General features: G+C 36.4%; 1 protein-coding gene across 1 annotated transcript in view; it reads right to left on the bottom strand.

The window, feature by feature from the left end:
• Window positions 1-13,907, bottom strand: part of KCNT2 (potassium sodium-activated channel subfamily T member 2) — a 255,342-nt gene that overhangs the window by 25,399 nt on the left and 216,036 nt on the right. Inside the window, exons 23-24 of the mRNA XM_087960820.1 lie at window positions 12,586-12,720; window positions 4,266-4,377 (exon numbers count right to left, since the gene is read on the bottom strand). Coding sequence (XP_087816946.1) covers window positions 4,266-4,377; window positions 12,586-12,720 — 247 coding nt within the window. The remainder of the gene's footprint in view (window positions 1-4,265; window positions 4,378-12,585; window positions 12,721-13,907) is intronic.

The raw sequence follows: 13,907 nt of genomic DNA, 5'->3' as shown, positions 1-13,907 counted from the left end.
GCCTCTTGAAAATACACTATTGGGCTAACCTTAAAAACTCGTAGAGATAAAACAAATAGTAGTGTACAAATTGTCATGAAAGAAAGCTTATTTCTATGGTCTCTATGAAGAGAGCTAAATACATGTATTAAAGTATGTGTGTTTTAAGTATTTCATAAATTGGTATACTGGCAATATTTGTTGGCTGGAAGTAATGGTACTTTTTATTTCACAGTACAGTGCAGAAATCAATATTAGATCATTGACAGTTCATGAAATATCAGAGATGATCTTATCAAGGATCCAATTCTATATTTAAAATATGCTGATATGCCAACAAAGTTAATACATTTACATTCAAATTGTTGCATTAAAAACTCACATCAGCATATCACATTTCTCCTAGAATTTGAAAAACAAAGCTAACATCTGCAAATATTAATGTATAGTAATGGACACCATTCTTTTGCTCACTATTAAGAAATTATTTATATTGGTTAGTTGCTATTATGGCAATATTTTAAAGTAAGCAGCTTATTTCAATAATTAATTCATATTGTATATGTAACACAGAGAGGCAGCACATATCATTCACATATAATCAATTTATATACTGACCATGTTTCAGAAGAAAATTCTGTCTTTTGGACATTGAATATTTAGCAAAAATTTGATATATGTTACAGATAATAGGCTTTAGTCATTCCTGGTGTCTTAGCTAAGAGAGATGTGATCCTTTGAATAAAATATTTCTCCATTACAATCATTGTAACAGCACATGGATTATTAGTTTAATCTTATTGGCACCATTTGAGAAGATAACATCTGCCTATGTGAAGGTTTCTTCAAGAAGGCTGATAGAAGTACAGAGAAACGCACATATAAATTGTGAATAAAAAGGCTAAAATGATGGGTGATTATATTACACATTATATTATTATATTACAATACATTATATTATAAAGCTACAGTCATCTTTTGTGGATGGAGAGGATTCAAGCTGGGAGATGCAGTTAAATAATTGTTTCTCCCCAGTCTAAATCAGATGAATGTCCTGGAAGTAAAATTAGCCAGTTTGGAAGATCAAAACTGTTTTGAATAAAACTCTATTTAATCCTTTTCAAAGTTGGAGTAAACCTAATCAGCTGTTATAAATAATTGTTATTTGAAGGGGTGCGTTTTTATAGAAATTTCAGAGCAGAAGATGTATCAATTGTAAAAGGCCAGAGTTTATATCAAAATCTATTTTTAGAATTTGTGTCAAAGGCTGAGTTCAGTCAATAAAATGCCCATGAAGTTTATGACTGGATTTGGCCATATTTTCAACCACCTGGTACAATGTACATTAATAGTTGATTTTCCTTCTCTGAAGCCAGCCTACTCATCTTCTAAAATGTTTTCAAATTTACCATAATTATCTCCAAATAAGATTCCCAGCATAAATGTAGAAACTGTACTTAAACTGATTGATGGATAATAGGAAGGGCTAGACATGGTTCCATTCTTATGAATGGAGAAAATAACAGGTAGTATCTCTTCAAGAAGATGTGTTGTTTTATTCATTTATATCTAAAACTGAGTCTGAATAGCCATCATTTCTTTTATTCAGCTCAGAAGCTGTATGTTCTCTGCCTGGAAATTTGCCATTTTCATTTGGTATATCATTTTGTGAACTTAGTAAATGTGACTAGAATCCATTTAAGCAATGCATCCAACGTTATCTCAGGAATAGCACAGGGTTCTGTCTGAGGTTATTTAAAGGTATCTTTCTAAAAGCTTCAATATGACAATCTATTCTTGTTTTGTTCTTGCTAATGCTTTATACTATCTTTTAAATGAAAAAGATCCACTGGTAAGGATGGACAATTATTAAATCTATGTACTCTGACTTTTCAAAAAATGCTTAACATTACATGGTCTTTGTTAACTCTATGTCCTTAGTATTACATCACTAATAATTTTGACTCAGTAAACATTCTTAATTATAATCGTTTCCTGACAAGACTAGAATATATTTTATCCCTTTCCATCACTCTCTACCAACATTTTGCTTAGCTGAAGAAAAGGCATTGAAGTCTCTTGGTACATTAGACAATGTTTTACAATAGAAGCCCAATAACATCAGTATATAGATTACTAATTTGGTATTAATCTGTTTATAATTTCTGCTGGGAGGGAAGGGAGTGGATATTACTGGATACTTTAAACCTGACAAGTACAATAAGGGCCATCTAGACACTTTTATTAACTGTTATTACACAGACTTGATAGATGTAAAAACTTGATAGATGTAAAACATCTGGATCTCCCAAGTTCTGACATATCCACGGAGATAAGCAAACAAGAAAGTTAATCATTATTTTCTAACATTTATAGCTAAAGTATCTTTATTTATTTTTCACTATGGTAGTAAATTGGTTTAGTTTGTTATCACTAATTAATAAGAGCAGATCCCAGGGTTATTTTTTAACATTACTACTATTTATTTATTGTTCATATTTATATAGCTGCCAATGTCACAAACAAGTGACTCTGAGCAGCATACAACAAAGCTAAAACACTGTGAATATTTACAAACAAGGGTATTATTACTATTATTAAAAGCTCTAAAATTATAGAAAACATCAAGCTAAAAAGGAATAAAGAGTATGCAAAGAAGAGATATTAACAACAGTAGAGCCACTTCAATATTTCCTTGAGGTTCCCCAAACCTGATGGCACAACCAGGTCTTGAGGGATGAAGTCAGCCTCACTTTGAAGACATGAATAGGAGGAAGGATGGAGTATAATCCATGAAGCAGATGCCCAAACAGAGAACACTCACTACCTTGACACTTCAGGCATAGCACTACAGTTGGTGACATATCCTGTCTGCTGGATCTGGTGGGATGGCATATGTAATCGGGAGAGGCTATCCTTCCAATAACCTAGTCCCATGCCATGTAGGGCTTTAAAGATCAAAACTAGCACCTTGAATTGGACTGGAAACTGATTGGCAACCAATGCAGCTCAAAGAGCAGAGGTAGTACATGTAATATAATCAACTAGAATCTATTTGTGCTGCTGTATTCTGTACCAGCTAAAGCTTTCAGATACCCTTCAAGGGCAGCCTTCTATCTATGTGGTGACAATACCACAGAACTGTTAAAAGTTTGATTTACCAAACTCAGATTACTGTAATCAACTTAGCTAATGTAAGTGGAATTTGAAAGATTAATTTTAGTTCCTACAACTACAAAATTATGCTCTTTTGTATTTCCACCTGCAGGGGTCCAATAAGATTAATTTCTTAAAGGTCTAATTCTAGCACCGTATAGAATGTGTGCATCATTTGCTTTCCAGAATAAGGGAAGAATTTCTGTCTAGGGAAGTGTACTGTACTACTGGCTTCTGCTGATTAGAAACAGTATCCTTTCTTGTTAAGTAGCCACTTTGTTATAGTTAGCACCATGTGCTAATTCTGCCACTTAAATCCTTGAACTACTGAATTTATATTCGTAATCAAGTTGTCTCCTGTTGGTGTTATTTTTTAGTAAACCTCAGCATTACCTGTTTCATTTGCAACACTTAGGCTGTACTATCAGTATCATTAATTCTGCAAATTTTGCACATTCTTTTCACTTTCTTTTTGAAAGCGACATGCACTTTTATGTATGTGGAAGATACTCATTGCCTCAACAAAGGTTTCTTTCAGGGCTCAGACAAGAATCATGTTATATCTCTCCTGATTATTTGCAGTATAAGAATTTATTATTTGATCATGATTTAAAACAAATACAACAATGGATAGTTTCAGCTTATCTTTATTTTTTGCTTGGTGTTTGCTAACAACAACTGCTGTAATTGCTGTTGGAAAGTATTGCTCCACCATTTATTTTGACCATTTCAGTTTTAGTTTAGTTACTATATGCTTACTGACTCTCATTTGCAGTGGGCATGATATTCTCTGTATTTAAAATGGCAGAATTAATACTTAATAACTCAGCATGATGATGGGGATTAAAAGGTTCTCAGAAAAGAGCTGATGATTTTTATTAGGCCTAGTAGAGAATCCTGCACACACCAACACTACGACAAGATTTACCGATTGTTTTCCTATAATTTCACCTTTGGGGAAGAAGTTGTTACAGACTCATTCTTGGCCATTTTTCTTTAGTTTCCCATCTGTAATTTTATAGCATAGAACATTTTGAATTATCAGTTTCCAGAGCAAATTAACAAAAACAACTGCATCTGAGTGTCAATAAATTACGTATATTTATTATAATGCAATGAAGCTTTCTTACCTTTTCTAATTTTGATAGAGCAAGAGAATAGCAGTCTTTGGCCCGGAACTGCATGAATCTCATGTTGGCAGGATGAGTTAATTCAGTAATTATGCTCAGATTGGAGAACAACCTAAATGTTTTTCCAAGGAGATAATATAGTTATTTTTCTAATAATGTCAGGTGGATAAACATGGTAACATAAAACAGATTAATCCAATCACACCAAATTATTTGCAAGAAAATTCTACCTACAAGAAAGAAAGAAAGAAAAAGAAAGAAAGAAAAAAGAAAACAGTAAAAAGAAGAAAAGAAAGAAAGAAAAATAGAAAAATATTCAGTGCAAAGTTATAATATCAATAAGCGGACAAAGATGTTTCAAAAGTTCTACAGTTAGTGCATACATTTTTAAAAATATCTGAACTGAATGATAATGTCTCCATTATTTAATTATTTGAAGATCTATCTATCTATCTATCTATCTATCATCTATCTATCTATATGTCTAAGGCACAATATTCAAAAGGATTCATACTTCCTCATGACATTCCAGCCCTTATTACTAGATCTTCTATTCTGAGAATTACGGGCAGAGTTATACACTATCTATACAACATTTTATACCAGTTTTCTCTTAAATATTAGCCAGTGTAAGTTGTAAAGATTTGTTCCACAGTTTTTCCCTTTATTGCATTTGCAATCAATTTATCATCCAATTTTTGATTTGTTCAATCTCTGTGTCACATGCCCGTGATTCTGTATGACTATTTCAAATTCTGTCATTTTTCTTCTAACCCCTCCTGAAAAATGCCACCTGTTGGTGGAAGCTAATTAATTCCTATAATGGGATAAATGTCCTGCAGAGTTTCAGAGTGCCCATTCCATTATGTTAAAACATATAACATGTATTAACACTTCGACAGATAAATACTTCATTAGTAATTACTGTAACAGTGATGAATAACTTGTTTCCAAACAACTGCAAACAACAATGAAAATACAGAGGAACTAATATATACATTAAGTTGTCTGAATGGGCTATAAAATACTTTTACCAATGTATAACTTTATAACTGTGTTGAGAATTTAACTTTTGAGAATTATGCATTTTGAAAACATTAGCCTTCTAGGCAAGAATCGGTCAGAACTTTGCATTAACATTCATTGAGAAGTTTTGTTCATTATCTAAAGACATTTAAAAAGTATTTGTATCAAAGTTCAGATGATAAGGTCTTTGGGAAATATTCTTAATCCTTATGTACAGGAGATGAAAGTAAGGTTTTGTAACGGGGAAGAAGATGTTGTGAGAAAAAGGAGCAATTAATTTGATTAAAGAAATGCATATTCAGTTCCTTGTATTCTATTTTCTATTTGGTCTGTTCCCCAAATGGAATACATATTCCCCAGATATATATTGGGGAATATACGTATTCCCTTTGTATAATATAATTACCCATGAAAATTATAAGTCGCTCCCTAAATAGTAACATCTTCTTTACAAAACAAGTTTATAGCAAAATGAGGATACTGAAAGAGAATTCAACAACATTTCTAAAATGATACATTTGCTTTTTTCTTGAAGGAGCATGGATTTGGAATGTCTAAAATAAATCCTTTTCTCGAAAGTGAAATGCTAACTGAGATGATCATAAGAAAACTGGCGTTACAAGAATTTGCTATTTAGGTTCCCAGGCCATTGCCACTATTTTTGAAGCTGAGGACAAGCTTCTGTGTTTTGGGACTATTGGCTTGATTATGATAACTGAGATATTTTCTTAATATGGACACTGAAAGCCCAACATAGTAAAAAAAATGAAAAGAATAATCCAGGCATTCAATTCAGCATTCTTAACACACAAATCTTATTTGTGTAATTATTAACTGTTAGATATTCAATGGGGAAACGTCAGTGATGTCAGACTTCCCCCATTGGTTCATTTTCCAGGCGGGAAAATGAACAGCTGTCAGTGGCTGAAATTGTGGACAGCAGCCTGTAAAAAGAACAGCAGGCACACCGGGCGGCAGTCTTTTGTTCAGAGCTAAATAAAGAATTCCTTTCCTTCTACCATTGTCCCGCCTCTTCAATCTAGCCCATATCTAACATTAACTGTAACAGTGATAATAATGAGTAGTCTCTATCACACTAAATCAGTACAACTGTAATAAATAAACTATAGTTTATTAGCCAAGACTGCACTCTTGTGGATTTTAAAAGTAAAAAACGAACAGATTTTGCAAGTATCATATATAAAAGAGCAAGAAAAGTATCAGATCATCTGCCTTGTTACATATATATTTGTAGGAGCACATGGCTAATAAGAAGTTTGAAAAGCTAAATGGGAATAGAATGGAATTATTTACATACTTACTTGGGATTAAATTTGCTGGACCCAAGATATTTCCAAATACAATGTAACATGCGAAAGGTAATTTTACCTAATGGTTATTCGTTGATGCTGTTTATGATTTTGTTCACATGGGTAACTGAATCTACCTTTAGCTAATTAGTTAGGTGCCCCCTTAGTTAATGTTGATTCTTGCTGATTATCTTAATTTATGTTATCATATTTATATGATCAACCAAACTGCAACACAAAATCCAATCTTTGGGCAGCATACAATCAAATATTTAACTATTTTAGTCATAGTTTCCAATTCTTACAAAAACAGTTTCTATAATCTCTTTGATCCCATTCATCCTTCTTACTCATTTTCACTCACTCACTCACTCATTCAGGAGAGAGGAAGGGAGAGAGGGAGGAAAGGGGAGGGAGGGAGAAAGAGAACTGGATCTAGTGCCCAATAAATGTAAATAAATGAATAAAATATATAACTATCTGCTTGTACAATATGCCCAAAGTAAATGAGTTTTTGCATGCTCATAATTGTTTCAAGGAAGAAATCAGCCTTAATGTGATCTCAGACTTATTGAGTGTTCTTCAGTCCATGGTTCTTTCATAAACTATCTCAAAATCTATAATACCTTATTTCTCTCACTTTTTCACAGCTCTGCCTCACAACTGGAAAGGTAATTTATTTAATTGCTTAGATCTTTGTTATCAAATGAAATGCTCTTATTTTTCATGATGTTGTTTAAATTTGTCATCTTTAGAATTGATTTCCTTTTTAAATGTGTATTCTTCAATCTCGGTTCCTCTTCCAGAGGCCTGGGAGTTTGAGGGTTCTGTGCAGTGTCCTCGCTACTACTAGCACTTCACTCTTCTGGACAGAGAGATCTCATGTTGTTCTTGGGATCTGATGAAGTCACTCTCCACAATGACATTATTATGAGATTATCCTTAATTATATAGTTTATTTTAATTAAACAAGCCAGAATAAACAGCTCAAAATACAGGAAATTAGCAACACTCCTTAAAATAATGCTTTTCTAAAAATCAATTTTGCATATCAAATTATTTTGACATTTACCCTGTTTCTCTGAAAATAAAACCTATCCAGAAAATAAGCCCGAGGATGTTTTACACGTGTGCCTAATATAAGCCCTACCCCCAAACTAAGGGACCTGCACAACTGCCCGCCTCCCCATTACATCTGGTTGCTAGCAGTGCCACAGCTATGAGGTGGGGTAATGGTGGAGCTGCCCTATGCAGCCCACACCACCTTACCTCAGAGTCCCTGCAGCCAGGCCATCCATGCCCAGACACCTGCCTGACAACAGCAGCAACAGTAGCAGGTGCATCAGGAGCCCATGTGGCTGCCAGCTCACTTTTTCTGCATGCTCGCAACTACAATGGAGCAGGAGGCCAAGTGGTGTTGTGGTGCCATGGCCATGAGGCAAGAAAGGTGTCCAGGGTGTGGATGGTCTGGCTGCAGGGGCCCTGAGGTAAGCTGCTGCAGGGCGCTTGGGGCAGCTCCACCACCACATCTCACGGCACCAGTGAGCAAGCAGAAGAAGTGGGCTGGCAGCCACATGGGGTCCTGCTGGATGGAGCTGCTGGAGTTGCCACTGGAAGGCAAGGCAGTTGTTGAGGCATGGGTGGCCTGACTGCGGGGACCTTGAGGCAAGCCAGTGCAGAGCTCATGGGGCAGCTCTTTTGCCCCCTGCCTCATGGTAGAGGCACTGGTACACCACATGGTCTCCTGCCCCATCTCAAGCAAGCAAAAGAAGTGGGCCTCCCATACATGAAAAAAACCTCACTCCCTGAAAATAAGCCCTAGTGCTTATATTGGGGTCCCAAAGAAAATAAGACCCGGTCTTATTTTTGTGGAAACACAGGCAGTTTGCCAATATGTGATTTCTAAGCTATGAAAAAGAGACTGTTTAAACAGAGTATTTTAATATTTGATTCTGTAAATTTTTGCATATTAAAGTTCCATCTTTCTAAATTTTTGATGTTGGCTAGATCCTTACACTTCAAAATTGCTAACATTTGTTTTTTTAATAGTGTGTGAACTATATTTACTATGCCAAACTTGAACTGAAATCTTTAGTTTTTACCTGTTTCTTTTCTTAGTACAAGGAAAATCCCTACATTTTTCTACATTTTGTGTAGTTGCCAGTACATGTAGAAAGTCTGCCACCTTGTGGTTGTATGCTATAGTTAAAGTAGGAATAATCCAAACTGTTACAATTTCATTACAAAGTAATCACACTTGCAAATGTTTTTACATTAAGGATATGCAATTTTTATTAGCTATTCAAGTACCTTTTCTGAATTGTGAAAGTAAGCTTTAAATTACATTTTTACAGTATCTGTTGGATATTTCTCTAGTGATGTGAAAATTAGTGTTAAATTAAGAAGAAAAAGAGTTATTTGAACTGCAAATAACTGCAAATAAACTGCTAGAAGGATTTTTTTTCCTTTGGATAGAAAAAAATAGAGGTGAAGTAATTGTAGACACTATAATATGAAAGCAAGAATTTTACCACTAACGTTCAGATTCCGTGATGAGGGTTTTTATCACTATTAATATTCCAAGTTACAGATGAAGAACCTAGGCTTAAGTCATGCTGCATATATATGGCTACTTTTGGGAACAAATTTCAAGTAGAATCTTTTCTCAATTTTTTTTTTTTTGGGGAGGATCAAGGAATCTGAAGAAAATTTTGCTGGATGCTTAGAGGCTGTGTGAATAAAGTAGGTGGAAGTAAATGCTAATGGAAAAAGCATCTCCCAGATGAAAGTCCTTCTTAATAAGTATAGAGGACATTTTTATAGAAAAAAGATGTAAAAAAGACATATATGTTAATGAACTAGAGAAGACCTGGGCATTTTATGCATCACACACCACAACCGGACTGTGAGTAGTCCCAGTCTGTCCCACAGGGTTGGCAATGTTGGTGTTGTGGCTGGGGCATCAGCAGGATGGCATTGGAGGTAGGGACAGGGCATCAGTGGAAAAGGAGGGACAGTGTTGGTGGAGGATGGGGCTTCAGTGCAGAGTTGGCAGTAGTGGTTGGGCTGGAAGCAGCAGTGACCCTTCACAACAGTCCTGGCTTCTCATGTGGTCCCTTATGAAAATTAACTAGAGCCTGCACCACCCAAACAGACATAGAAAAGTTGTTAGATTCTTCCGTAGAAGACACAACTTCTACTGTAGTTGAGACAGGTATCCACCCTATGCCTGTGTTAAACCAAAGAAGAATGTAGACCAGCTAGAAATGGGACTAGGCTCAAATAATTGGGCCAATACCAATAGAGAAATGTTGAAGAAACAGCAAGAATTTGATTAATTAAAACAGAGAAAGAAGAAGGAGACGAAAAGACAATCAGATAATGATGGTAGCAATAATCCCTAACTTAACTCAGGGTAACACAGGAAGAAAAACAGATGCACATGCCACTGAATTGTTATAGATAAAAAATAGGCAAAGATATGAATGTTAATCAGACTCATGCAGAATTGATTTCCTAATCTGCTCCAGTGTGGTTGGTATGAAACCCAACTGAAATACTCCAAGTAAGGCATTTCCTCCAAGGCACATGCAACCACAGCCCGACCACCTTCTTTGGAAGAAAAGAATCTGGATGAGTGTTGTCCATTTGAGTCCAGTAACAGCTTCTTGGAGGAGAAAGTGGAACATTATCTCCTGTAAGGCCAGCCAAGCCACTCCCTCCCTCCATCAAGGAAGCTAACACCATTGCATAAACCCAACCATACTGGAAGAGGGACATAAATTGCTTGATTGGCCTCAACAAACAACTTATGCCCTCCAAAATTGTTCTTGGGGAAAATGTACCTATACAGATGACAGATTTATAATCTGAAAGACCTGGGCATTTCTTTGGGCGTTTCAGGCTCAAACTATCCTTCTTTACAAATGATCATGCAGCTCACTTCTCCCAAACAAGTAATGTCCAATAAACAAATTATTGATAAGGACCTTCTATATATCTTCCTTTCTTTCCAATGTTTGAGGAGTCGTCTAACAATGATCTTCATGACCCAAACTTTTGAGGGGAGAAAGGGAATTTTCTTCCCCCACTGCTTTTTTAAAATCCAGAATGCTTCTCTTATTTTCCCTTCCTACACAAAGTAGCATCTATCCAAAGGTACCACCCCTTAGCATACATTTGTGTGTAAGTATGCGTAAGTGAATGTTGCATCTCATAAATCCAAATTGCTGGCTTCCTTTGCTATTCCCAGAATCTTCCTGCCTTCCACTTTCATAATTGTGCACAAGAAATGCTTTCTTCAAACTTTCCAATTTTTCTATCATTCTTTAAATGTACTGAATTCCGTATGACACTGTTTCAACTTCCCTCTTTTTTCCCATCAAACAGAACACTCTTGTCTCAGAATGTTTTGCTATTTTCTCAATGAACTGAATAATATTCTAATTTTTCATAAATTATTTCTGTTCTTATTTGATTTTTTTATTTCATCATTCCAAATATGAGTTGATAAATGGTTTGGTTATTAACTATAGTTTTATTTCTGCATCTTGAGAATTCCTAAACCTGTTCTTCATCTTCATCAGGGGCGTCAAACTCAATTTCATTGAAGGACGCATCAGGGCTGTGGTTTAGCTCAGAGGGACGGGTAGGCGTGGCTAACTTGGTGGGCGTGGCCAGATTGACCCCACTCCCCAAACTGATGGCATGTTTCCTCTTCGCATTGGGTAGACTGTGCCAACACAAAGCAGGTAGACCAGGCTGAAGTGACGTGGGCCGGCCTCTTACATTTTCCAGGACAGCCCTGCAGGTCAGATCAGGGTCTTGATTTGATCACCGTGTGCGGGCAAGCCTGGGGGGGGGGAAAGCGCGACCCCCCACGGGCTGCAAGAAAAGCCTACGGCGGCCTGGGGTCTGGGTGCCCACCCTTTCCCCAAACACAAGCCCCAAGTTAGAGAGCAGCTCGCTTTCTCGGGGCCTCACCCCCTTTCGCTGGGCCGCCCAAGGGGGGACGCCCACCTGTGAGGGTCTCTGCCCCTAAGCGCGGGTTCCCGCGGCGGCCGGGAGACCGCGGTGGCTCTGCAGGGCTCTCAGGGAGGGCAAGAGGAGGATGGGAGGCAGGGGGGAGGGGGCTTCCCCCTCCCCTGGCTGGGTGCCCGCCCGCCCTTCCCCCCGCCCCTTTCAAGAGGAGGAGAGAGCCCCCCCCGCGCCCTCCCCACCTCCCCCCCCCCGGGCCTCTGGGCTGGCTGGCGGCCCACCCCCCCCCCCCTCCAGTTGGCCTCTGGCCGCGGGGTTGGTGGGGGAGAGGAGGAAGAGACGGCTGGGCTTGAAGGGCTTTTTTGAGTGCGTAGGCACTTGAGATGTTTTAGGGCTAAAAGCGTCTTATCAAACGGTATATCAAACTCCCCTGATCTATATTGTTCCAATAGAATTGGCTTTATAAAAGCTCAGTTTATAAGAAATTCCTCACTGCTGCAGAAGTTAGGCATGGCATATAGATCAAAACTAATCAGGTTATGTTCTTTGATGAGCAACAAAAGGATTACTGAGTAACCAGAAACTTATTCAAAGCAACCTACACAATATAATTAATTAGCAATGGACATCTGCTTCACTGTGACTTAACCACACAGATTACCAAGAGGTTAAATACAATATAGTAATGTATTATTTGATAACCATTCACTTGTAGGATTACTAGGCAAAATACCCCAAAATATTGTTTACCTAGTGAATATTTATATGGTCCATGGAGATGGAGCATCAAAGATCATCAGAAACAGGATTTCACTCATAACATTTGATAGCCAATAGAACCCTTTCAAGTGAAAGATTTTATGGACATGTTAGTCACTAATGTCACTAATAAATCTGATATGATCAAATCTATTTATATTATTGAAATTATATATTTTCATGGAATGTAAATGGAACAGTGCATTTCCATAGAAACATAGGAAGTAAATAATTGAACAGCCACTTACCTAAAGAGGGTTTGTACATTTACAATTGTCTTAGCATCTGCCATGTATTCTTCTTCAGCACTCATTGTGCTTTCCTTGTCCACCACAACCATATTGGCAGCAAATGTCACACCACATTTTAGCAAATCATCTAGACTTTTGCAACAGGACAAAAAGTTACATGAAGTCAAATATATATTGATCATAACAAGTTAGCCATATATTCTGCCAAATGCACAGTGTTATATAAAATAAAGTAATTGTGACTAAATTGTAATCATAAACTTATTCTTAGTAGCTTCTGGGATAGATTTTATCTTCTCTACAGTATCTTACAATTGACAGGGCTCATCCCATATTACCTCTTGGCATGCCATAGCCTTTTTTATGTAGAGGGTATTTTTTTCTTATAATTTGTAGGAATGAATAAATAGAGACAAATGGACAAATGAATACCATGTTTTCAAACTGCTTAACTTGTTCCCCAAAATGATGTAGTTTGAAAAGATGAGCAGATATCAAATTCTGGTTCCATTTTATTTGTAATGAACAAAGCAGGAGCTTTGAGTATGCATGTTTGTTCTTCTCCTCTCAGATAGAATTCAGTTCTCAAGCCCATGAGTAACTGCAATTAATTTTATCTACATTTGTTTATAGTTAAAAGTTAGGTTTTGTTCATTGCTAATGAAAGTAAACTGTTAATGTAATTTAGTACCAGATAAGTACAACCTTAGGTTTCCTTTAAATGAAGCTCTGACATTTACTATTATTATTTACAAGTTTTTATTAAATGTGAATGTTAATGATAGAGCGTGTTATAAACTATATAACCATAGGTAAGTGAGGAAGAAAAAATAATTACTTAAAGAAGGAAGGAGAAATTGTGCAAAAGAATGTTATAATTTGTTGTGGATTTAATTGCTCAGTAATTCTACTGATAACTGAATTACCTTCTGGACAATAATATGATCAATAAACAGAAGTGACTAAACCTGCTAATAACAATGAAGGGTGAAACATTTACATGCTTGAGAATTTATATTAAAAGTTTATTTTAAATCAAAAAATCGTATTTCCTAAGAGCTTAATTAAACTCCATTCTAAATAGTTATGATGAAATGATTTTTCTATGCAGTATTAATCTGCATCAAAGGAGGAAGACAAAATGTAGAAATAGTTCATATAACATAACCCAGGCAAGGCATGGTATAATTAAAGCTTCTTGACTCGGGGGACATATTTGGTAGAGAAAGCAGATTCCTACTATCATAGGCCATCTATTCTTGCTCACTACAGCCAGTTGATATCTTTTATTATTTCATTCTACATATATTTTCACTTCG

The sequence above is a fragment of the Notechis scutatus genome, chromosome 3 (genome assembly GCF_049901735.1).
Source record: "Notechis scutatus isolate UNSWTSFEM ecotype Mainland chromosome 3, rNotScu1.2, whole genome shotgun sequence".
NCBI classification, from domain to species: Eukaryota; Metazoa; Chordata; class Lepidosauria; order Squamata; family Elapidae; genus Notechis; species Notechis scutatus.
This window is presented reverse-complemented; position numbering and strand designations above follow the sequence as displayed.